At 36.3% G+C, this 27,914-nt stretch overlaps 1 protein-coding gene across 1 annotated transcript in view; it reads right to left on the reverse strand.

Annotated features, from left to right (window-relative positions):
- The window catches only part of LOC150101622 (sodium/calcium exchanger 3-like), a 76,111-nt gene extending 48,654 nt beyond the window's left edge, over positions 1-27,457 (reverse strand). The window contains exon 1 of the mRNA XM_090400396.1: positions 25,574-27,457. Within this exon, the coding sequence (XP_090256522.1) occupies positions 25,574-27,312 (1,739 nt within the window). The 5' untranslated portion in view covers positions 27,313-27,457. The remainder of the gene's footprint in view (positions 1-25,573) is intronic.
- Between the last annotated feature and the right edge of the window lie 457 nt (positions 27,458-27,914).

Below are 27,914 nucleotides of genomic sequence, written 5' to 3' on the forward strand. Positions count from 1 at the left end.
AGGAAGAAAGAGGCCTGGACTTGTGGGAAGACGAATGGAAAACATCAAAAAACGGATATTCTTTCCTAGCATCAGAAGCAGACTCCGGCGGAAAAAACACGCCATTTCTTCAGGTTTAACCACGCTACTAACGGAACATGGAAAAATAAGACACTACTTACATAGATTCCATATCCCGGAATCACCATCATGTATTTGTAGTTCACAACTTCAACAGACTGTTGACCACATACTTTACGACTGTCAGCTACTGGACTTCATACAGATGCCCCTAATACAATGCCCCTAGTCTCATCACTTCTGAAGACAAGTGGCCAGTTCAAAAACAGAGACTTATCGAAAAGTATTACTCAGAACTAATTAAATTTGCCAATAAGATCAACTACCAGTCGTTGTAAAGTAACATAAATTACTGATATTGTATGAATTATATAGTGTAAATATATGTATATATAAAAATATAACTATGGTTGTAAAAGTCGGAATATCTACATATAGATGTAAAAATATAAATGTAAATATGAATATTGATACAAAATTAGAAATCTGAATGTCAATCAGTACTTGTAATATGTACATGTAATATAAGCATTGTATGCAATGGAGCATTTAGGAATAAATTACCCCCTGGTAGGGTTACTATTAGGAGGAAAATGCACATGCACACACACACGAAGGCACCACACGAAACTATGATACGAATGTGTTGACCAAGTGTCGATATTAATTCAAAATAATAAGCGGTCTTTTCCCTATTGCTATTTGCATGGGATGAATCTAAAAAGCCTACGAAAAAGCTGTTGTATTTGTCTGATCAAAGTGAAAGACTGGAGCACTAGGCATTAAAAGGATGATTATATATCCACTTTTCCACAAGGCCTGTGGTTCTTGGTCTACTTCGTTTCAGCGCTACAATCGCTTAAGATGTTTTTGATTCGATTCAATATTCATCCAGTTCTCGTCCGTCCAAGAGAAGATCTGTTCCCTGTTTAGGGGTTTTTAGGAAACTTAATGCCGTCAGCTTTCCACTCCTCTGCTACCTCCATCCATAAATGTAAGCATTTTATACTTGAAAATATGTGTCCACAAGGCCGATATGCCTGTTTGCAGGATGAAAAACCCATCCACTTCCGTATGAGACCGGTTAACTTACCTTCAAATGAAAAACCCTGATAAAGATTCTTCGCCTAGACGGGATCCAAACCACGTTCTTTCCAACCAAAAGCCTTAAACTGAATCACAACGGTTGAGACAAAATGAATTAAAGGACATGGTCAGTCATCAGATTCTTCACGTATTAGGATTCAAAGCTAAGAATGTTCAAAATCTAAGGAATTCACTTTCTTAGAATAAAGGGAGTAGAAAATTGTACCATATGATTTTACCTTTCTTAAGAAGATTTGCCAGCGTGTTGCACCGATATTTCTGGACTTGTACCTAATTTAGACAAGGAAACGTAATATGACCAAAGATAATGGCTTTGGTTTTCGAATCATTTGAAAAATTCCTGATATAAAAGAGATTAAAAGGGGGTACACCATGGCAGATTAGTGATGGTGCTGATTTAAAATGGGATTATTGGTGCGAAACATAATAATAAAGACATAAAATACCCTTTTAAGGACAAAGAAACAAGGATGTCCTAATAGACACTTGACGTTTATATAAAATTCTTTAATTTTCTTCTATGTTAAGTTCATTTTATTCATAGTTTTATGGAATAATGCTAATTTAGATGTTCAGTTAAAATAAATAAATTTGAAATAAATGAAGACATTTATTTGTTACAATGTATAAGGATAATGCAATTTTAGCAATATAGATACAATAAAGAAAAAAATTTATCTAAAGCTTTTCCCAGTTTCTTTATAAATAGTCAGTTATTATACAAGAACAAGAGCATAATCTGAATACAAATTAGTATTATTATTATTATCAAGTAATGAGCGTTCTATTGTATAATATTAACTTTATAATTAAATTTTAATGTGACCTACCTAAAAGGCGCCTCTGTGACTCAATTAGTATTGACGATGCTTTTTGATTGGAAACAACTGGATTTAAATCTAGTCAGGATGCCAATTTCTTCAATCAGCAGACACAATTATTAGACCCATAGTCTTAGTTATTTCAATTGTAATTTTAAAAATAACTAATTTGTTTCTTCGTTTCATTTTCATTCTAAATGTGCACATTTACGAATTATTCAGGAAATATAAGCAAACTGCAAACTATCCAAGGCAGACATAACTTATAGAGGACTTTATCACGTATAATTACATCTGAAGCACAGTGAGGTGGAAATACTATTGGATTAGATTATTACTACGAAGCCAGAATCGATTTCCGTACATTTTAAGAGGTAGTTGCACCACACTGGAAAAATCTGATAATGCCTCACAGATTGTCCACCTTCCCACTTACACCAAATTTCAAATCAGGAGACAGACCGTCTTCTAGGAACAATATGCCTAGAAACATTTTTCTAGTAATATTTGTCACCATTCCTGACAGATAACTGATCACGAAGACCTTGGAAATATATATATATATATATATATGGAAATAATAAATTAAAACAATACGGTACACCACGTATCAACCTAGTCTTTTAATGACTACTTACAACACTGCCGCACACAAGTGCTATTCAGAGAAACTACATTTACAGGATGAATGTCTCTTCCATGAATTTATATCATTATTAATGTACAGCAGCACAACCAGTGAGAAACTAAACACGCAATATTGCACTAAATAAAAACAGAAAGCTTGGACAGTTTTATGTTGAGAAGAATTATAAATGAACATTTAGATCTGATTTATTCAGTCATAATTCTTCATTCAACTTCACTTTTTCGGATAATTTTCGATATTTCATGAATATATTAATAGTTATCAACAGAAACAAAGAGACAGGATGGGGAGAAAATCAGATTTACGGAAAAGAAGGATCTTTCATTTGATGTAAACAGAAGAAATCCAGATGAAATAGAAAATTAAACGCATAAAATAGAAGAGTAAACGTGATATAAGAGAATATGGTGTGACTTAGGTATTCCACAGTACGTGTAGATTAGACATACAGACAGACAGACAGAGAGAATTGATAGTTATTAAAATCTAGAAAAATATTATACACGCCTTAAGGAAGTTTATATTGAAATTATTCAGGAAAAGATTTAGAAATTAGCATATGGTGTATGAATCAATATTGTTCTTTTTCCATGTTCATTGCTTCTTTTGTTTTCTGTTATTTACTGAGGTCAGCGTATGTCCTTGCAAAATGTGCATCGAAGTGTTGTGTAAATCAAAACTGAAATTCGTGGCATCCACGTTTAGACACGTTCAGGCATACAAACGAAGGCAAACATGGAATGAGTGATATTTAAAATATAGTTTGGCAGGGATTATCTTTCTTCAGTTCTTCTTGATACATACTAATCATGTTTCGGCTTCACTGGTTTTTCCATCTTGCAGCTGATCTCTCTCTCTCTCCTTTTGGTCTATAAAATCCACTTGATTTAGCAGCCGATATTTTTTCCATCCTAAATAGATGCTCTTTCCATTTCTTGATCTTTTCATTTACATTGTAAATATCTAGTGCTTTTCTGATGTCTTCATTTATTATATTTTCATCCATATTTTTTAGATATACTATTATGCAGACTAAATACGTAAAAAAGAGAGACCAATACGTAAACCTTTTTCATAATTTTTGAGTAGGTAGCGATACTGCATTAATTGTTACCGCATTTCAAACATATGTGCTAACTATTTGCGTATTTTTGACCTCACGAATATCCCAATAGTAACGTTTATCGGAAGATGTCCCTCTATATAGTAAACAAAATGCTAATCTGTTGTTAAAAAAAGATTAGCATTTTTTCGTTCATGTTTGACGATTTCAAACATGAACGGAACACAAAAAGAATAATTTTGGATTATTCGTTTTGTGTTCCTGATATCGTGAACGCATTGCAATGTTTGAGTACTACTGTCCAAAAGAGATCTCCATAGTGAAGCCCGAAATGATTCCGTTCTCTGACGAAAAAAGCCGATCTTTTTCGTAAGTTATTTAACTGCTAATAAATGACATTTTTCATCGAAGCATGTTTGAAATTCCGTAATAATCAATAGCGCCATCTGCCCGAAACAAACAAAAGTACATGAAGAAGTCATCTTTCGTTAGCATATTTTAAAATATTTCTAACACTAGAATGTCAAACATAGTTCGGTTTAGTAAGACAGTATTAAGATGCGAGGATAATCAGGATGACTTAGTAATTCATAATAATAGCCATGATGCTAAACACTCCCAAAATACCTTATAGGTGAGATATTTTGTCAACGACTTTATGGACGATTTGTCTAGGCTATTTTATGGCAAATGTTTGAGTTAGTCGATCTTTTATGCTGTATACATTTTACTTTCACCTGAAAACCCTGGTTTTTAATCTCATAATACCGACAAATCACCATACAATTTATACTTTTTCACACAATGTTATTAATTAGTTTTAGAGACACGAGGTGGACAATTGCTTTGTATATTCGTGTTTGCTTTCGTCTATGTATGACTCCTAGAGATCGCATTAATCTATTGGGATGGCAGTAATGTCCGGTTGTCACATTGATTTCCACGTTAGTGCGATAGAGTGTAAATTACAAAAGGAAGAAAAATACTCAGTTAGGGGGGGGGGTGCACATTAATATATTGAGGATGATGAATTGCTCATTCAAACTCGAACTTGTTGTGTACTGGTTGTGGTGAAAAACTAGTATAAAATATTCGGAGTGTTGGTTAAATATTTTATTTTCTTTCCAATATGCATATCCGATTAATCTGAAGTCCAAAACTGTATGTGATACTAAGCGGATTAATTATAGATAGATGGAGAGAGAGAGAGAACGCAAAAAGTGAGTGAAAAAAAAATGAAACAAAAGAATTTCTTCAATATCCATAAGCTGATGGATACAAAGCTTTGTTTCTATGGTAACCTAATGCAAGAAACTGGAATGCGATGTTGAAAATATCGTATATAATATTGTCAGTTTGCTGCGCAGATGGTAACTATCAGAGCGAGACACAAACCGGCCAGTAGAGTCATTTTCACTGTGGATAAACGAGCATTGCCATTCTAAACTCATACCATCGAAATATTTTCGTTCGAAAGCTACTTCGGTATAAGGATACAGAAAAAAAATTTTTTTTTTTATATGTATACTTTATATGGTGATATATAGTGGGTACGTATTATGGCGTGTGTTTCTATCATCTCAAACAGCCTAAAAATAAAGATAAATTGTCTGCATATAAAGGGAAGAATGAAATTGTATTCTGCATTCAAATACAAGAATTTTGCCAAAATCGAACTGGTGTGATAGCTACGGCGCAGGCGCTATCCATTATTTTCATGTTAGGGTTGATTTTGGTTCGAAATGCATCGGTTTATGGGTTCCTTTCTTTAGTATTTCAAAGAAATATTTAAGAATACCAAACGAAGTCAATCGCATTGGTGACGTGAGAAAAATGTCGTCCAAAGCATCAGAGAATGTCAGAAATCCTTTTATTCTTCAATTACCCTGGTAAACATCTATCCAAGAACAGCGCCATCTAGGAAAAAAAATTGGAAATACTGAGGATTTCCATCTGGCAGTTACGGCAATATCCTAAAAACTATCTGGGCTAAACTAAACATTGCTAGACATCCAGATAAACTTCACGTGTTTAGGACATTTTTCTTGCTTTTTTCGCTTGGGTGTTTAGAGAGGTAAAAGTAGTTGTACATTTTTGTCTCATTCCATCTGTTATTTTCCTCATGACACTTCAAGATCTTGCTTATCACAAAAAGAAGCCGGCTGTTTGTGAATAACTCCGGGCATAAATTGATGTTTCTTTCTCGATTAAATTACTTCTGTAGCTCAGTGATTTTGCGCGATACGTGAACTATTGGCACATCAGGTGGGCTTTGTGTTCATGAGATAGGAAACATGATGAACACCCACCAAGATAGATAAAAGAAAGAAGCGTTATTTATGAAACATTTTCCCACCACAGTGAAATGTGTTTGTCTGTGTCTGTGCCTCAGGGAAGAATAAAGTTTCGTCTCTGAGGGCAACGCATTGCAGGCAACACTACTGGTGTGGAAATGATGCTGAGTCGGAGGAATTTATATGAAGAAAAATGAGTAACCTGGGAAAAAAAGAAAAATAGCAGAAAGAGAATGACTAGGAAGAGAATAAAAAATTCGCAGAGCAGATGAGACGAAGAAAGTAATGAAAGATAAAAATTGTCAGCAAAAAAAAATCATAAGAATTTCTTTCAATTAAACGAATTAAATGATTTACAGAAATATCTGCCATTTCTCTTATTAGACAATACGTGAAAGAAAATTAAGTGTTAAGTGAAGGATTATTTGATTAGGTTATAAGATTAACTGATTTGTGATACGAGTGATATGATTAATTGAATACATTACAAGACGAATTAATAAAGGAATACGAGTAATTAAGTGATGCAACAATTGATTAAGAGATACGAGTGATAAGACGATTAATTGATACGATTAATCGATTCATTAATAAATCGATTTATGCAGGTAATTCATTAAGTGATACGATTAATCGATTTATTAACAAATCGATTTATACGAGTAATTCATTAAGGGATACAATAATTGATTAAGCGATAGGAGTGATACGAACACGATTAATCGATTAAGTGATACGATTAATCGATTAGTGAAAGGAATGATGCGATTAAGTGATGAATGACCAGTTAAGTGATATAATAATAAACAGAAGGAATAATTAAGCGATCTAAATAATAGATGGAGTGAATAATTATTTAAGCGATGTAAGAGAGAGAGAGAGAGAGATGAAGATATCTTCATTTATAAATTTATATAAGGATGTTTTTTCTGACAGAAGTATATCTATTATAGTCTTTAGGACTGTATACTACACTTATCAAGAAATTCTGTTTTCCTCCATATTTTACTTCATCACAAACACATGAAAACGTCTTTACACGAAGAATCGCGTACAGATTTTTATTGTGATTGCCATAAGCAAAAGTTGCTCTTTGCATGTAGTAATGCGGAACAAATACCTTGATCGGTGCACGATAGATACACCAGTGTGGATTGTAAACATCAACTCATATAGCAGAACGTATGTGTATGTGTTAGTGCGTGTGCGCTTTGCATTGCGAATACATAAAGCAGTTTCAGAGAAGTCAGCTTATTATATAAATAGGTACTAGAAAATCCTTTAAAATATCTTTAAGAGCAAATTATGAAGAAAAACGAGAATCTATTTTTTCCCTGAGCATAACACAGTTCTTGTTCGGTTTATAAAATTAGTTTTATGTTCTTAGAAACAAAAGGTTTCCTTCTCTGACCTCTAATTGTGAGGAGTGTGGATCGCATTCTTTTTCTTTCGTTCTTTACAATTTCCTAACAAATCATTCTTTCTCTCCTTTCCCACTCTTCGAGAAAGATGAGCAAACATTAAGACTATTCTAATAAATGCACTGTTTGCAATGTCTTTTTTATGTTAATCTAAGCAAACACGCACAAACATACGCAAGACTGCTCGTGCAGTTGTAGGTGCTTGCAACGGATGTGCTTGCTTAATGTTATACACGACTATGACGTAAGATTTCATTTCCAAATGAAAAATCTGCTCTTGTTGGAGCACGTCAAGAGGAAGAATTGCAACAAGAGAGAGGCATTAGGAGCAAGCATATTGCAACTGCAGAGCGTGTTAGAATTGCGTGTTTTCAAAGATATAACACACATGCTTTAAATTAAGTAAGAGACTCGAGTATGCTTGGAGAGAGAGAACGGTTTACAGCATTTAGATTGTCAAGAAGCTGGAAACAAATTATCAGTCACCAGATGATGTAACAACTGTCCAAAATCGCACCGAACAAAAGCCGCAATGACAATTTTAGAGCAGTAGACTCGGAAAGTTTAACTTCTCCAGTACGTTGTTATTTCATCCACCTTCACTACACAACTTTAGATTCATTTATAAGACGTGTCACGCAGAGAACGACCACGCTTTTCTTCCTGCTACGTAAACTAATCTATCTGAAGACTTCGAATTTCAGCACCAGTTCCATCAATGATTCTTATGATTCTGACTTTATTGGGGAAAATTTTCTTTTCTCTTTTGATTTGATTTAAATCAGAAAATATTAAAGAAATTCTTTCTGAAAGGTTTTCCACCAGATGTGCTGTCAACCTCATTATTCTGCTCCTCAGCATTCTGTTCAGCATACTGCTCTTGTGCCAAACAAAAGTTTTGCACAGGATCAGTGTGAAGTCTTCTTCTGCTCTTTAAAGAAGCAGATCAATCCTATTTCTAATGATCATGCATGAGAGAAAAATGATTTATATAAAATTTAATCAGTAAAGGAAATGAAGGATGCTACCGAGGTTGAGTATTACAGATACAGTTCGACGTAGCAATGTTTGCATATGCAGGCCTCGGTTACGAATAGAATCCAATTAGGACCTCATAACGGTGTTCTGTTTCAGCCCAATAAAATGATGGGTTAATCATCCTCATCATAATCTCCCTCTGGCGGTAGTCAATCCGTAGAGTAACTAGTTGGAGTAGCTTTCATCTAGGGAATACAAATAAGTATTCTTTGTCTGTAGATATGCGTTCAAGGTGCCTGTTTTGCGAGATGGAAAAAAAATTATTTTCTGGGAGCCTTCCCCCCTCTGTGTGCGACTGGCTTATTCACCTTTGATTAAAAAGTCCTAATAAAGGGTCTTTGCCTCACAGACAGGATTCTAAGCTAAGGAGCTACATCTGACCTACAGAGACTCCGGCATCATAACATCTAAGTTAGGTTTGGACTGTTACGGAGACTAATCAGTGATCCAAGCACTCGGTAATCACACTTAAAATTATTACGGGAATCATATTTTTTTGTGAAAATCACGTGACGTTCCAACCTCGTGTACGAATCAAAGACTTTTTTTAAGGCAGGGATGTTAAAATGCGATGAATTATCAAAAATCCATACTATAAAATGGAATAAATATTATCTGAGTGACTGTCACATTCGTTTTTGCTGAATCTTTTGAAATGAAATAGTTTGTGAAACACGAGTGTAAATAATCTCGCTGAAAAGTTGGATTTGAGATGAGAATGGGTTAAGTTAATAATACAATTAAAGGGTTCAGTATATATTTATTCAGTTTATTTCTAGTGGTGGGATTTTTGGTTCTTTCGTTTTTGTGCGAGAGAGAGAGAGAGAGAGAGAGAATGTTTTTAAACCAGAAAATGTCATTTTCGTTGCAAAGAAATAATTTTAATTCAAAGATGCCCACAAACCAATGTTACGTATCTCAGACACTCTTGGAAAGACATCTTTACTGTGAACATCTGTGTTCCAGGATGACTACAGCAAGTTGTTAGTTTATGCATCCGCATTCATCTTTCATCATGTTGGTAAGACTTATTCGTCTAAATATGTCCAACACAAGCAGGTGGCCTTTCAGACCACATGCTAATACTCTAAGCAGAGAACCACAGCATCTTGTCTCCTATCCCCAACTCCGCGTGAACGTTCCAGATGCTGTAATGTAGAGGCAGTTGACAGCCCGTGTGTTTGACCAACTGTGTCAACACACAGTTCAAGCAATTATGAAGATTATCACTGCGGGCTAAGAGCTCTTCGCTACACTTAGGTTAAAACTCCTCACTGGCTGTGTTTGAACACGTGTAAAGAAGAAGGAAGTCGAAGATTTAAAAAAAAAAAACATTCTGAGCTAACTTGCTAAAGTGAAAAGTGGGTTGTTTTGAGGGCAGAAGGTTAAAATAGTTTAATTAATAGGTAACCCAGATTGAATAAAGTGTAGGTGCACTTAAAACGCCGACTGTTTTAACTCATGCAAACACACTTATTTTTTTTTTTTGATTATCCTTAAATATATTTCACTCTTCTTCGGATGAAGTTTACCAAAAAATTGTTGTTAGGATTACAAGAAAGATTTCAAACTAACTTATCCCTACCAACGAAGCAAAATAATGCGAAAATATTGAAAAAAAAAACCTCCAATAAAAAACATAAATTCCTTCGCATTCTCTACTAAGCATATGCATTATTTAAGTTCAAAACAAAACCAGGATTATTATAGGCTCATTGTGTTTCCTAGCAACGGTTACACGCCCTCTTGCATGTCATACCGAAGTGAAAGCTGTAGCTCTATTTTGAAGGATTACTTGCACATGCAGATAGAGAAGATTTTCAACACCAGAGGTCGCTACAAGAGAGAGAGTGAATGTTTTGCTCGAAGAATCATAAAACGTATTCTTGGAGGTCATAAGAATTTCCTTAATGGTTATTATAAGGACAGATTTTCTTTTATTTTGCACGCTCCACAGTACTTGGAAAGAATAAAACGAGTGCAAGAAGAAATTAAGGCTTTCATTAGGGGTTGTTGCAAGTCTGTATTAATGCAGATGTGTATTGATTTGATGACGGGTGAGGCGAAGCTTCCAGAACGTCTATAGTACCGGTGGTTTCAGTAAAATTACTCAAAACTGCTTAATTCCTATATTAAATAGAGGGTCTGTTCTCACTGTTTTTGGATAAATTAGCTCCAAGTGAAGATATTATTTTTTTAGAATACGGCATCTGTTTCTTGTTGATGGATTCACATCACTCTACAAAAATGCTACTGGATTGTATTAACTGTGATCATCATATTGACAATAATGAAATATCATTTATAACACTTAGACATCAGTATCTAATTGTTGACATCAGTGAGAGGCACAGCGCATGCGCGAAATTCCTCTTCATAATATTTTTCATACTTGCTTATTAATTGCTTAAGACAACAGCGGAATATTTTAATATTTTACGATCTCTTTATATTTAATATAATACTTAGTTTAGTTTTTTTTTTTAATTTCTTCAGGAACCTTTTTGTAGACAGATTATGGTATTAAATCGCTAGAGGGCAGCACTAGTAATTTTACGAGGAATGTTTATACCCGAAGAAATTTTCAGTACATTAAGCAAACTTATAGCTACCAAGACTATGAACTGTGGGTTTAGTAGTGACTTTTAAGACTCTTTACTTCGGAAGTAAGACGTGGCAAGGAGCCAATAGTTTTCTAAATCTTTCTTCTCCAACGACTTCAACTACCATTATCATCATTCTAACCTAAACATCAACATCGTGTACAAAATCTGCCCGCCCTAAATGATAAGGTAACGTCAAGAAATTGCTAATATTATTTTGGCGAGAAATGCAGTGCAAAAATCCCTTTCGTATTTACATAATGCTTTGGGTCTTCTGCCAAACACATTGCATAAAGAAATGCGTAGAAACGTTACTAAGTCCCAGAACTACCCATTATCTTTTACTGTCTTCAGATAACTCACAACGAGAATAAACAAATTACCATTGTTGTTGTTTTTTATCACTTGTGTGCTTTTGAATATTTCACTATACTATGAATCTATTGGGTTGTTTAAATAACGCGATGTTTGTTATCCTACAGAGAAATTTATTTGTATTAGACAAATTACATTGTTCCCATTTACTAAAGTAGAGTACACCTTAGTAAATGGGAATTGGAGATAATTATTTATCATGTAATGAGATCAACTATCATTTAATTCAATAATTGCGTTAAGATATATATCGACTGAGAACAAAGGACGTTCCGCTACGATACAGACGGCAACTGGTTGCATTCAGAAATGAGATATGTTTTAATAATGCTATTTTGAATTTCATTCCTATAATGTTGGAACACTTGCTCATTTAGACCGAATATTAATAAATGCGACGAAGTTTATTGTTAAAATAAACAATGGGTGTAAAGAGCAACAATGGGGCATGTAAATTTCCACGTTTAAACAATGTTTGAGTTACATTACGTAGCTAAGGTATTTGTTATTATTCAATATCATTATTATCCAGCAAGCAGAAACCGAATAGAGATTTAGGCTTGCCTATTATAGCACGTAAATTTAACGTTGCTGTAGGAAGAATTTATATTGTGCGTCTTGTATGAAGGACAGTTGACTTCCTGCTTTCAATGATTCTTACAGTGTCCTTCCAGTGTTGACACTTTGACACTCTGGATGCATGGTGTTGCAAGGTGTGTGTGTGTATGTGTGGTGAGAATCTGGTGCAACCCTCATCCACTCTAGCAATAGATCGCAGACTTGTGCACGGTCTGTCTGCACTTCCTTGAAGGTCACCCTGTCAGGTAATCGATACGGAAACGTCTAAAATGTCTTGAAGATGGTATGGCTTTACCATCCATCTTTTCCCGTTGCCTATCGTAAAGTCTAAAGGATCGTTTGGAAAGTCGCACAGGTCATGGAATAAGAAGAGCGTTCGTGTACATAAAACCATTTAAAGTAACTTGAGAGAAAGAATATTTAAGCGTGTAGATTAAAATTCAAAATATTTTAAAATTAAATGTTTATTTTTAAGGGAGTTAATTGTGATAATCTTCTGATAACGCAAGTACAAAACCTGCAAGGATACTGACTAGCATTACTTATCAGCTATGCAGGGAAGCATCACACGCTATCCATTCTAATGCATGAAGAAATTACGCTGCACTTTATTTTGAAACAAACGAACAGTGGCGAAGTTAAGACACAGACATACTGCCCTGTTTACTATACATAGTAAATGTAAAAGGAAATGCTCTTAGCTTTATTTTGGGATACAGTAATATCCCTCAGCACTTAATAAAATATCTATTTGCGTGTTGTGATAGCTTTGACCACACACGCAAAACTAACAGCGCCACCTACAGACTGATTTAAGTACTAGTGATTTTAGCGAAGCCTAAATGTATTTTTTTTTTTGTTTATTTATTGTCGAGCAGATAAATATCCTAAGAAAGTTTCGACCGATACAATATAAAATAGATTTAAGGATAGTACCACCTTTATGTCTTTTAATAGGAATTTATGTCTTTTAATAGGAATATCTTTAGTAATTATATTATGTTTCGGTAGGGATCGGATTATCATTATTTTCATCTGTTATTCTCCGTAAGTTTCTGCTTAAACATTTCCATTTCTTGAAAAGAGTTGAAGTTCCCTCTTCTTAGTACAGAATGACGTGGCTTGCTTGCTAATCTCTCTGGGGCAGTTCCAGAGTGGCAATTTAGCGGCGCCACACACACATGACACGCTATCCCATCTCTCTGTAAATGTGTGCACTCTACTTACTGCATATGTACAATATTAGCACCGAAATATCATTAAGGTTAAAGAGAATCTTACGTATCAAGTGTGATCTCGTTTGCCACACACTTCTCCATTTTAGTGTCAAGAGATGTAAAAAAAAAAATCGATTTTTTTTTGTTTAGTTTCTCTTCATATTCTAAGTCATTATTCGCTAATGTATATTTGAAATAAAACCATCGACCGAAAGATGGCAACACGTGATATCCAATAAGTATGCAAAATATCCATTGTTTTCGACTTATTTTATTTTGAAGAGAAGATTGTCATGCTTTGATTTAGCACTCATCTTATGATGAGTGCTAAAACCTTTTAAATACTTCTAATCTTTGAAGAAAAACAACATTGGTTTACGATTCTCTGACGCATTGTTACGATCCATACGTGACGCTTAGAGATAATTTTCCTTCCTTCCTTTATAGCCACATGTACTGAAAGCCATAATGGAATCTGTCCTTTCAGCGCAAGACGAAAATATCTTTCTAAGTCACATACCACCTCGTGAAAAGAAGCTTATCCGTATTGCTTGATAAACACTACGTTTAGGCTTAACGATAATCGCGACAACAATATGTGAACATATTGTTATAAGTACAATGTGAGAACAAACAATGGTTTCCTTAAACCATTGTTTGTTCAACTATGACTGTATAGTATACGAAGTGGGGAATAACAATAGCTGTTGAAATGGCGTTTCAGAATTGGAACAATTCATTACAGAACAATAGTTCTAAAGAATGAAACCTATTAGCTTATGATTACAATTTAAACTTTCTTCATTTACTTAAAAGTTGGTTTATTTTCTATTCAGTTTACATAGTTGACATAAATACTTTGAGAGAAATATATTTGTAATTAATTAGTCTAGTCAGTTACAAACGTTTAACTTCAAACAGGTAAGTAGTTGCTAATATATATCTCTCTTTACCCTTCACAAAGAGGAGAACGAAATAGGTAAGCATTATTGTTGGCTGTGTCTACTTTGTTGCTAATATCTATTAACTGTGTGTTCTTCTAGCCGATTGTGTCTGTTTTTCGAGGTAAAAAGATCAAAGTTTTCGGAAATAAAAATCATGCCCTAGCATGGTTTTTATATCCGAAAACTAGGCTAGGGCTTTCCAAACAAAAGGCATCATCGATGGAGCTTCAACCAACGAAGAAAAACAAAGGATTACCGTGTTTAGTTAGGCTATCTATCATGCACACGTGTGCGCTATTTCATTAAGCCCTGCAAACAAATCTGTGATTTTTTTAAAGATCTCGATTGGAACTATGTAGCACCCATGATTAAGATTCTGTACAATCGGATTACCACCACCCTAACTCAACAAGAACAAAATTGTGTTTATTATGGATAAAATTCATTATATTGATACGCCCATGTTCTTTGGATGATGAGAGCAGATTCACGTCTCTTATAGGATACCAGGAATCTTTATAAGGGCTTTTTTTAACAGAATATGACTCAAAAGCATCTATACGGAGTTGAGTTGACAAGCATTTCATTCTGGACATTTGACATCACCTTTAAAGTAGACAACCAGCCGGAGAACACACGCACAGTTAATTTACATGAAATAAACGCCCTCGCAATCTTACATACCTGGTGGTAATTCTAATAAACATACATCCCTGGGAAGCGCAGAGTGTTGGCCTGGATTCGCCATTGGATAATAATTGTAATAATTATTATTTATTTATTTTTCTAAAAAAGCTATTTCCAAGTTTTCATTATTATGGAAGCCATGAAAGCTTTCTTACCATTCACATTTAACTGTAAAAATCGTTCTTATCTTTGTTTCGTTTAGTAAAACTACGTTAGCAGTTTATACATCCAGCTTTAAATTCCTAACTTTTAGTTTGAACAACATATTTAAGGTATTTATTTTTTCCGTATTTCTTTAATTATTTTTTTCGTTGCATACCCATCTCGAGTCATTTTTGAAAAGTAGAACCTTTACTGTGCATGCAAAAATTAAAAAAAAAATATGACGACGAATGTATCGCATTATAACCTAGCTGAGAAAGTAATAAAGATACCCAAGTCTGAATTAATGAAGAGAGAGAGAGAGAGAGAAGATGAATGCTCTAAATGAAAAAAAAAATACATGTTCATATTTTTCATTTTTCTTTGAAAACATGATAAGTTTTCAAATAAAACTTATCATGATCTCATTAGATGAAACAAAAAAAAAATAAAAAGAGTTAGGAGAAAGATCATCAACACTATCGTATTAGTTGATCCACTCGTAATTTATATTATATTTACGCATACTTTGGAATCTATTATATGAATGTGAATATACGCCATAAACATTGCGATTTTTCAACATTACCCGAATAATATTTGTCTCCAGTATGCTATTTTCACGAAGACATTAATAGAGATTCGTTACTGGATTAAATATCCTATAAAGAATTAACCAGAAACAACAATTCTTCAACCATCACTTCAAATTGTTTATTTCTCACTGACGCAAACGAAACGCATTATATCCCCCCCCCTCCGCAAATCCAACGAAAGCAGACATTTGGCAGAAAATAAACATCTATAAGCGATAACGTTAGAAAGAGACACGTCTTTGTAAATGTCTTGTTTCTTCCGTCACTCAGTCAGCAGAAATGAAAAATTCATAGCCCGAACAATTGTCGTGAAGTGAGGATAGTGTGTTGTTAGTGGTGTTCGACACACAGCGACACACGTTGCCCGCACTGTCTCCAGAGATGAAGATTTTGTACGGCACGAGAAACGTCTCTCTCTCTCTTGGGCAACTTACTGGATAAGGAATATTGTCGAGATATTGTTTGATGCGAAAACCTAAGCCCTTTTCTTGTTTCTTAATAAAATGTTTAGTTGTGAAATCTTCTTCAGGACCTTTTTCATTTTTAAAAACCCCCTTAACAGAAAAATATCACAAATATATACAGTTTAGCGACAGGAACATATTTGAAAATAGACAAAGGCCTACATAAGTAGGGTGTAGGCAGAGCAACAACAGAGACCTAGTTTTGAAATAGGCAGAGACACAAAGGAATTAGTGCGAAATAGGCAGTGCAGAGACATAAGTGCCATATTAGCCAATATAGAGAAATAAGTGAGAAATAGGCGCAGCAAACACATAAGTATGAAAAGTGGCCTGTTGCTCAAAGACATAAGAAAGATTAGTATATAGATATGTTAAACAAGGAGCTCCAGTTGGTGTCGACTGAGCCTTTGGTTCAAAATACTTGTATGAATGCCATCTGTGATGTGAGCAACCTCCTAGCAGTGTGTTTAAAGGAAAGGTAAGTTAGCGGGCCTCATATGCTGAGTTTTTTTTTTTTCTCTTAGGAACTCGAATTTGTTTGCCCTGAAAACAGACAAAACCTGAACACACGTATCTACCGTCATAGAATAATACTATTGGACAAGGAAGGCGACGGAAATAACTCCCTAGGAGAGTTGCTATCTCACCAACTATTGGATTGATAAAAAGAAAACACACAGCATATGTTAAACAAAGAAACAAATCATCATCATCAGCCATTATCGATCCACTGCTGGATGAAGGCCTTTCCAAGATGTTTCCAGAACTGTCTGTCCAGGGCTCTCCTTTCCCATGTCACTCTGCAAATCTGATGATATCATCAATTCACTGTGATCTTAGGTCGGGGTTGTGGTCGTTTTTCCTGTCGTGGAATTCAATCCAGTACTTCTTTTGTCCATCGTTGATCTTGTCTTCGAGCAATATGCCCAGCCCACTGCCCTTCCGCTGTTTCACTTTTCCTATGATGTTCAGAGACTTTGGTTTGGTTTCTTATCCACCTATGTCTCTTGTGATCCAGTCTTGTGATACCAAGCATACTTCTTTCCATACTAAATTGTGTTGTTCTTAATTTTTGAATTTTCTTTGCATTTAGTGTCCATGTTTATTATTATTATTATTCCTGACACCTCCAAGAAGTCCGAGGACGCATCGCGGGAGGACACCTATAACTGTCTCAACTACTACACCGAACCTCTACTACGAATCGTCTCCATCAACGCCATCTACCGCCCACTTCCACCACCATGTTTCACAGTCATATATCAATATAGGAAGAATACACTGGTTAAAAACTTTCCTCTTCAGGTATAAATGGTAGTTGGCTTTTGAATATTGAATGTAATTTTCGAAATGCTTTCCACCCAAGCATCGTGCGCGTTTTAATTTCGTGATTTTTAATTTCCATGATATTTTTTTCCATTGATATCTGTTGTCCTATATGTAATGTACTTGCTTAATTTCCTCATAATTGATTTTTATTATTTTTGGTTGGACAGAGCTATTGAACATAACTTGGGTCTTCTATAGGTTTACCTTTAGGCCAGTTGTTTTGCTAGCAGTTTGGAGCTCATGAATGTTCATGGATAGTTCATAAAAGAAGCAAATATACAGATATAAATAAAGCCATAATTTAAAACACAGCTTAATGTGTAATTTTGATAGGAAACTATAAACTCTGCATATACGAGTAGTTTTCCACTGATATAACTAAGATGATGCAAAAATAATCATCGCATGTTTAGTGGTTCAAGGAATGCTATAATCTAGCTAGTATTGACGTAGTCGAGCTGATTATAAAAATATTGCTATTTGCATTGAAGTGAAATAGATTACGGATTAATCAACATTATTTAAATTCAGAAATGCTATTTATGAATTTGAATACAAGTATACCAGGAGAAAGTGAAAATATACATTTCAGAAATTCGATATTTCATCCTCGTTTCTTACTTAGTCTAAAAGATATTCTTTTCTTGAGTCGTTTTTATTTCTTGCGTAATATTATTCTTCTCTGTACCGGCTCGTGAGTGTCCAACATCCTTTTTATTAATGATGTTATGATACTTATACAGAATAATGACACAAACACACACAGACACATCGTTATAAACATAGCCAGGAGAGCTTGGAGAAGCACAAAGAACGCACTGTCTGAATGAAAGAAAAAAAAAGCATTATTTGAAGAGATAACAGAAAATTAGAAGAATGAACGCAAGAGGGCAAAATTCAATCAGCAAACCTAACTTACTTGAAGCACTCGCAAGGATGAGTTATGATCGCAATTTTCTTGCTGAGATGTCATTAGAGGATGCGTTGTTCAAGTGAATGGACCAAGTGAATTATTTGTTTCTGAAGAGGAAAAGGAATGAAATAATAAAAGAGAAAATACGTCTTGTCCTCTAGTGAGTACCACTGATGCAACCCGCATCAGAAGCTGATAAACACGACACTACAAATGGTAAAGGAAATAAATCCAAAAATTATGCCGAGAAAAAACAAACAAACAAAATAGATTGAAGTAGAGTTTAAAAGGGTTCTAAAGAATTAGAAAGACCCTACTTTATTCTGAAAAGTCTGGTAGAAGAAAGAGTGGCATTAAACACCTAATTATTTTTAAATTGGAACAGGAAATTACCAAATGAGAGGACAAAAGATTAGAATGATTGTGTTCCTGATGATTTTTTCATCTAGGATTTGGCGTCCAGTGGATGCTTTTTATGTTGAAATAACTCGATTAGTTGAAGGCATCCATTTAAACTAGTGACAACCCTAATAACTAATTAAACGAAATATGATAGAGATGAAAAACGAATGACAAAAAAAAAACTAATGCTGTCATATTAAAAATTGCTATTTAATGATGCATTGCTAGAAAACTTCCCATTCTCTTTTACTAACGAAAAAAAAATTTTTACTATTTATATTATGTGCAATTAGGACACCTAGAATTCATCCAGGAGAATTTAAACAGGGTTTAAGAGATGTTATTACATTTGATGCATATTGGGGTCTAACGTCACTTCCTGTACGTTTACATTTTAAGTTGCTTAGCAACGAAAAGAGGAAACCTCAGGACCATAATAACGAAGATCACGAGGAGAAAGAAAAAGAGGAGGTAGCAGGGAGCAATACACTTAAACTATTCATTCACTTTATTTAATTCCTTTATTTATTTCATTAGTTTAATCGTTATTTTATTCACGACAACCTTTATAAGTTAATTCATTTATATGCTGTTTCACCACTCGTATATTTTAGAATCACGTTCTAAACGAACTAATTGTAACTACGGGTGATTTGATGATCTAATCGAACTTATGACTTATGAAAATGAAACCAGCAACCGATAGGTGTCGCTTCCATCTCATTTTAAAAACGATGGACACAAAACAATCCTAAAAAATAAATACATTTTAGAAGGAACGTGATACATACAGCGCGTGTTCCTCCAGTATTGTTTACAGAAATGAGTTTTTACCGAACGGTAAGTTACAGCTTCGGGATAGAGTTCGTCCAAGTTTTTCTTTGGCAATACGATTCGGAATCGTATTTTCCTAACAGCCTTGAGATGAAATAAAAATCGAACGTGATATAAAAGTTCATTTCTTAAGGTGTAGCCGGATTGCAATTTTACGCTGGTAGCGTAAAAGAAAGTGGATAAATTCGAGATAGAATGAGAAGAATAATATCGAAACATATTTGAATGTTGATTACAGAGAGGAAATCCACAGCACGCGCTTACCCTTCAGATTATTAGGAATCCCTTTCGGTCGATAGAACTTTATTTTATTATTGAAATTTATTTTGTTTTTGTTTTTTTTTCATCAAATCATAACGAAGTAATTCTATTAAAACTGAAATGCTGTGTTTTTGTGATTGATGATGGTTTGACGAATAATGTAGATATCTTCTTATATCTGTGGGTTTCTTGTAAATGGACAGTTGGACATTGTTATATTCTCTCTTCACCAGTATGTGAAGAAAGAGTAGTTCATTGTTCTTCTCTAAGTTCCATAGTAAATTTGATCTTATTGTGTAGTGTGTGGATTTTATTAAGAAACACTAGAAGGTTTTCCATGGTATCTTTCCATATGATGAACACGTCATCGACATATCTCCACCATATCGAAGGTGCAATGTTGGAAAATATGTCCAACTGTCCATTTACAAGAACCTCACAGATACAGGAAGATATCTACATTATTCGTCAAACCATAATCGATCACAAAAACACAGCATCATTCATATGTTCCGCAATAGAGCCTTAAGGTCTATTTTAAAAGAAGACGATGTACGGTTAGAACTGTCGCAAATAGCTAAGACTCTATCTCTGAATGGATACCCCACTAACATTTAAAACAAATTTCTATTCAAAGACAACCTCCAACAACGTGTAACTGATTCCCAATATGTGTCCACAGCAGTGATTCCATATATCAGTTCAGTATCCACAAAATTAGCTAGAATGTTAAAAGCTCATAACATCAGAGTGGTTTTTAAACCAACTACTACGATAAGACAGGTCTTAAGATCACCTGAAAATGAAGTCCCATTCTTCAAACATCCTGGAGTATATGTGATTACACGCACGTGTGGCCTATCGTACATTGGACAGACCTCTCGAAGTCTTAAAATAAGACAGAAAGAACATGTGTGAGTCGTAAATCACAGCAGAATAATTACATCAGGTTTATCTCACCATTTTCCGACATCCAATCACGTTATAGACTGGAAAAACAGTTCTATGCCTTACATCGAGGATGACTACAGACACAGAACTTTTAAAGAACCAGCAGTGGTGCTATGCATAGGCAGCAATTTAAATAGAAATCAGGGTGCTATTCTTCAAGACATATGGAAAAATCTCATCAATTCTCTCAGCTTAACAGAACTACAATTAGCGGAAAACCACACAACACGTGGTCATGTACCGGATTCTAACTAACGCATGCGCACGTCCAAATTTACACCAGTACAGCCTTGATAATGCTAGACAGTAGCTAGTGAAACTGGTGGAAATTTGTATTTTTTTCATTAAATCGTATGGTCTCTTAATAAAGTTTTCAGTTTTAATACATTAGACCAAATATGAACAATTTCACTTCACAGAAGTAATTCTATCTTCATTTTAACTTCAATAAGTTAAAATGATTATACAGGAGAAAAACTAACTGTAAAATTATTCGCTGATAAGATAGAAAATTTCATATTTGGATCCTGAAAATTATAATTTTTCGATCTTGTGATCCTGAATATGAAAACTGTTTGAGATTATTTCACTGCAGGGAAACTGATAGAAATAGAACGTATGAAGAATCAGGGACCTCTGTATATTAAAATGATACTGGAGGAGTATGTTTTGCAAAAATCAGTCAGTGGTGTAGTTTAGAAAAAAGAATAGTAACAGCATATGAGAATTCAATGCAGATATTCACGAAGTCAGAACAATGTCATTCGGTCAAAGATCAGATTTATGTAAAGTAACATTGGAAGTGGGCTAGAACGGTTATGACTATTATAATGGAGAGAGAGAGATGATTGGTTGTAAAAATTAATTAATGACCATATTGATACACATTATGGAAGAGTGACAACCTCTATTATTCATTATGAAAATTTCCTTTCTTTCTCTCTCGCCGTCTGCTCCAAAGTGACCACTGTTTTTACCCTATTGGACAGAAGCGAGAGTTTTCTTATCGAACGACATTCGCGCAAGTTTGTGATTATCCGGACCAGTACAGATAACCCCTGAACGACCACCAACAGCACACGTGGTCAAAAGCATCCGCAAAAGGAAAAAAAAAAGTGATGCTGACTGAATCGCAATGCGGAGTCTCCTAACAAGTCAGCAATCAGGGTGATCTTTAACTGCTGCACATAATCGGCAATTTAGCTCGTGTTAGCGATGATTTTCTCATCTTGTCGGCCATCCTGCACCAAGTCTGCTTTATCTGGTGCTGTCAAGGTTACTCAATAAACTTTCCTCCGGAGTTGAGTGCAAAGTGACGAAATGCAATTTCGATGCGCCCGCCGTCGAAGCGCAAAACCAACTGCGCGCAAACAAGCACGCACGTACACACACACACACACACACACACACACGCTCGGAAGGGTTCGTCAGCTGTCCGTGCGATCATTCGTTTCACACTATCTGCATGGAGCGGGATGTGCGGCACTGACTTGTCGAATCAGCTGGCTCTGTGACAATTACAGAACTAATCACGTATACGGAGGGACAGAAATGAAGTATCCGACTGCTAGTCTCTCTCTCTCTCTCTCTCTCTCTCTCTCGGGTTCGCTCAGTAATTTATTTAGAGAACGACACGAGTCTTTCTCACATTGTAGATAACGACTTATACTCAATTCTGTTCCTCTCTCTGCTTGTTTTTCGCCGTCCTTTTAGGACAATTCCACAGATAGATAGAAAGAGAGAGAGAGAGAGAGAGAGAGAGAGAGAGAGAGAGAGAGAGAGAGAGAGAGAGAGAGAGAGAGAAATATACTTCAATTTTCACGCTACAGTGTAAGCGAAGTAGAACGATAAGCAAAAAAGCGCGAAGAATATTTATGGATTTAGTTTCCGAGCCTAACAATAATGTTTACTTTTGCAGTTTTCCAATGAATGTGTGTAGAACGGTTGAAAGGAAAAAGGCCGCTCACTTGAAAACACCTGAGATCGTATTTTTAAACAAAGCACATTTAAAAAAAAAATATTGTACTGTTTCAAAACTGAAGAATTTTTCTCTAGGTACGTCGCGTTTCTTTCCAAATCAACAGCATGAAAATGATAAGGCAGACAAAGTAACACAACTGGTTGAGTGAATGGATTGCATTCAATCTCTCATCAACAGGCTGTGGATTCGAATTTTGCCACGATCTTCGATGCTGGTGAATGTATTTAGGTAGGAGATTAATTTTATATATTTTTATTTCACTTGATGTTGAGACCACCTGCCGCTTATTGGCGGACCAAAGCTAGGTGAAAACGTTCATGTTTGGACTTACCATTGTCTAATTATCTAATCCGTTCACAATGTTGGAAAACTATGGATTGCATCATTTTCTAGTTGGGATTATCTTAAAGAAAAAGTAGCATAACTTAGCTCAATACTTCAGTTTTCATTTTCAGTTTTCATTTTGTTTATGGTTTAAGTTATGGGTAATCGATCCATTTTAGTTTTGATATTGACCACCCAAAGTACGATGTCGCACATTAAATCAGTGGTGACTGAACTTTGTGCTTCAATGTCACAGATTAAGCAATTTACTGTTAAGGAGTTTGAAGGAAACATTGGAAAGTTAAATAAAAAAAATATATTAACAATCCTCAGAATAAAAACTGCAGCTGAACAGAAATAGAACTAAAGAGAACGAAGATCTCTCATCGGGGGAAGATAAAAAAGAAGTAGAAAAAATTGAAAGAAATACAAAGATTATGAAAAGCCGAATGAAACAATAACAGTCACAATAAATTCCAGTCCTTTTAATAGCTCGAGCTACGGTAGCGAAGAAACAGTAATGATAATACGTGTCGTTACTGTTGTCGTTTTCATATATTTACATATAATCACTGGAGATTTGAATGATGATTTACATTCTCGTAGTATGGAAAAATTCCCACTTGAACAGCAATGTTTCTGAAAATCTGCAAGAGAAAAGCTCCTGGGAATGGATATCCTATTTGAGTTGACACTCGTCCTGCAATGTCACATTAAGAGGAGGTGGATTAAATTTATTTATTTCGTATTTCCTCCCCCATCCCTTAGGAAAACTTGAGCCCTCCAAATCAGGGATTAAGTATATTTTTTATGCCTGTAGATCCGTGTGTATTCAAGAGGCCGGTTTACTTGTTCTGAGGGAACGAAAATCCGAGTTTTCGGGTGAAACAAAAAACCCATAACTCCGCATAAGACCTGCTAACTCACCTTTAATCGAAAGAGACCAGATAAAGGTTCCTCAAGTCACTGATGGGAATCGCATCCGGGTCTTTCCGACCAAAGGGCTTCGTCTAACCGACTGAGCTACGGAGGCTCGTTGGATATTAGATGTTTTTTTTCCCACAGACTTCACACAAAGTATATAAAAACACATACGACAATGATCCTTGGTATACAAGCACTGTTCTAGTTTTATGAACATGTTCTCGACCCACTTTTATAGTCATGAAATTTCGCCTTTGTTTTATTAACTGACGTCCAGCAGCTATAAATCAAATCCTGGTTTAGTTTCGAAATATTCTGCTGTTTGTGTCCCTAGTCCTAGAAAACACATACACATGTATTGTTTACTATGTCTTCGTACCTATAATGACTCTGAGAAAGATCGTTGATTGCTTTGGAAGAACGTCTTGCCTCCTGTGGAGACAGAGGCATTATGGGTACGATCAACGATCGTATATTTCTCTTATTAATATATATGTATCTAGAATAATATATATCTAGACCGTATTGAATGCGTTACAGACCAATACAAGGAATAAAAAGAACAACCATCTTACTTAAATAATACTGACATGTTCTAAATGTTAGTTTTCTGCCTTATCATCAATCCCATTCTTTTACAATTTATTGCAAGCTACTACCGCCGCGCTTCCTAGCAGTATGAACTGAACTTTAAGATAACTTTCAAACATTATTCACAATTACTTGCAAACAAAAACTGTTCACCCAGAATATTTTAGAAGATAATTAATAGGAGAATATGGTCAATACTGAAGCAATTAAGCCACTTGCAATTTAGTCTAAATTCTGACAAGTTCATTAATCAAAATCCACTTTGAAATAGTGACATGTCAAAACTGTGTCGTCATTTCTACGAAGACTTGTACGTTTCTTGTTGGTTAACTCTATTACTGATGAGCAACGTTTGTTTGCTGATGGATAAAATAATAATGGATAATATATTATCCATCACTAGTTTTTATACTTAAATAGACAAAGCGTATTGTTGTTGTTGCAGTGAAATTTTAAAAGTTTCAAAATAATCGCGAGCTCAAGATGAATTATAGTCAAGAGTTATCTTGGCATTGCACTAAAAGACAGTTTTTTATTAACTCTTTTGATTAAGGGTTTCAACTACAAATAATCATCATATTTAGACATGCGTGGCTGTACGAATTCTGGATTGCTGACTGTGCTCTGATGAAAGCCAATTAGTTCGAAACAACTGTCACTTCAGTGAAATTCTTAATCGAAATTCGCAAATAAGGGAAAAGATAAATATGCAGATTTTTTTTTACAGGGGGGAGTGTTTAAGTATTGCAATACCAAGGCAACTCGTGACGGGAGGGGAAAACCTGATCAAGATGATCATGTTGCTTTCTTTTTTATTTTTTTTAAATTTTTCGTTCGCTTTAAGTTTAGAAAGAAAGAATAAGTGAGAGATTGATAGTAAAGAGTTAAAACAGAAAGAAGAAACCATATGTGGGTGGATGAGTGAATTTCAAACGACGCGCTGAAGATTAAAAGCATTTTTTTTGTTTCTGGACCTGTTTTCAACAAGAGCGATGCACACTTACCAAGTCTCGTTGTTCTCGAAGAAGAGTTCCCCCTCCGTAGGCTTGTAGTCCTTCTCGGGTCTAGCCGTGCCGGACACAGTTCGGTACGATATTATGACCCTTCCACGAGCACCACTGCATCTAGTGACCTTTAACCTGTACTCGCCCACCGACTCAGAAATCTCCATGTGTGCTTCTGGGAAGCTAAATACTCCACTGTGGTCGTCGTCCAGAATCATGACGGTGGCGATGGACGGGGTGACAAGCTCAATCGGTGGCCGTGGGATAGTCTGACCCGGAGACCCGTTCATGGTGTGGGGTATGCCATCCGGAGTGCCCAGATAGCGCGCGTTGCTCAGCCTGACGTAGAAGTGCTCATCCTCCTCGAAGATGTCGTCGTCGATGACCGTGATGAACACCTGTTGGTTCGAGTCGCCGGGACGGAACACGATGGTTCCTGCGATCGCTTCGTAGTCCGAACCCGCTTCGGCGGTGCCATCTTCCGTCTCGAAGTCCACGCAGATCGTGTTGCTGAGGTCGCCCTCGCGTGTGATGTTGACGGCGAACTGTCCGACGCTCTCCATTACTGTGTAGTGACCAGGATTGAAGAAGATTCTCACCCGGTCGTCTTTGATCTCCTCCTTGGGAGCCACCTCTTCTTCGCTCTTCTCCGGCTCGAGCCTCTCCACCTTCCTCTTGATCATGTTCCCCCCTCCTGTCAGTTTTTTCGTTGCTTGGAGTCGGTAGTAGGCCCTGCTTTTCGGACCTCGGTTGAGAATCTCCTCTCTGGCCATCATCTCCAGCTCCTCCATGCCACAGTCCGGATGCTTCCTCCTCAGCTCCCTCAGCAGCTGAATGTATTCCCTTCTGTGCTCCTCGAACTCCTTCACTTCCTCGTTCTCTTCCTCTTCGAACACTTTGAGTCCGCCGTCGGGAATGTTGGACTTGTTGATCCCCATCTCGACGTCTCCCTCCCCTTCTCCCCCAACGATTACACCCCTTTTGTTCATCCGGTACTTCTTCGACAAGTACTTGTAAATCAGCAGCCTCCGGTCGGCGATGTACGCCGTTAGGACGGTGGTCGGGAAGAAGAGAAACGTCACGAGTCCTTCCCACACTTCGATCACTCCGTACGAGGACCAGGTGAGGATCAGGTAGAGCCAGATGTACGCAAACACGCTCCAGGTCATGGTGACGAAAAACACCCGCAGATGTTTGATTCTCCGCACTTCGGTGGAAGGAATAGACCACACGCAGATCGATATGATGACGAACATGTTGAACGCCGCACTGCCGACAATAGTGCCGGGACCCAGATCCCCAGCTTGAAAATTTTGTGCGTATATTTCAATGACCGAGAGAAGTATTTCCGGCGCCGACGACCCCAAAGCCATAAGGGTCAAGTTGGAGACAGTCTCGTTCCATATCCTCACGCTGATCGTCTGGGTCTCGCCGTTTGGTTTTTTGATGACGACCTCCTTCTCCTTGGAGGTGATCACTTCGATGGCCGCCATGAAGCGGTCGGCAACGATGGACACTCCTACGAACATGTACACCAAGGCAATGAAATACACCAACCCCCTTGCCACCACGTCCCCTTTGCTTAGGTTTTCTATGGGGAGCCACAAGGGAATGATAAGGCCGTCTTTGCACTGGGAGGAATTTTTCCCTTCCGCCAGGGGGCACGCCAGTGCTAGGAAGACAGATATAACGAGAGCGGGACGATGCCCACGTACTACGGACACTGACATTGCACACATTGTTTCGGAAATCCTCGGGATGAGGCGAGGAGGCTTCTGATTCCTCGTTGTCCTTAATGATCGGATGCTGTTGGGGATGGTGGGAAAAGATGGTGGAGCACAGCCAGAAACGGAAACTTCATCTCTTCTCGTCTCCAGCGTTGCTGATCACAAGGCACGCGCACCTGAAGCGGCACACACACGATCCTCTGAAGCGAAAGGACCCAACTAATCGGATGTATGGCGAGAGGGTTCATCTTGACGAAAATAGGACATCACTGTGTTGGTGATCACAGTAAGGAGTCATCCAACCGACCCCAATAGTGGCCCTGCAAAGAAAAAAATAATAATTAATCGTATTTTAGAAAATCATGTCACGTGATATTTGATAGTGGAATCCTTAACTAATAATGCATTCTTTCCCCATTTTGTTCGAGGATCTATTTTACTAACAATTTACCAAGTCGATGCCATAGAGTTTGTTAATTTTTTTTAGTTCAACCCCTTCCATTCATTTCAGACATTTAAGGCATTCACCACTTTAAAATATTGGAAGTTTGTTAATGATGAGCTGTCAAATACATTAATACTTCTCTCCTAAGATCGAACAATAGCATAAAAGA

This window comes from Typopeltis vanoorti, chromosome 11, assembly GCF_054136105.1.
Source record: "Typopeltis vanoorti isolate ZY-2024b chromosome 11, IOZ_Tvanoo_1.0, whole genome shotgun sequence".
Classification (NCBI taxonomy): domain Eukaryota; kingdom Metazoa; phylum Arthropoda; class Arachnida; order Uropygi; family Thelyphonidae; genus Typopeltis; species Typopeltis vanoorti.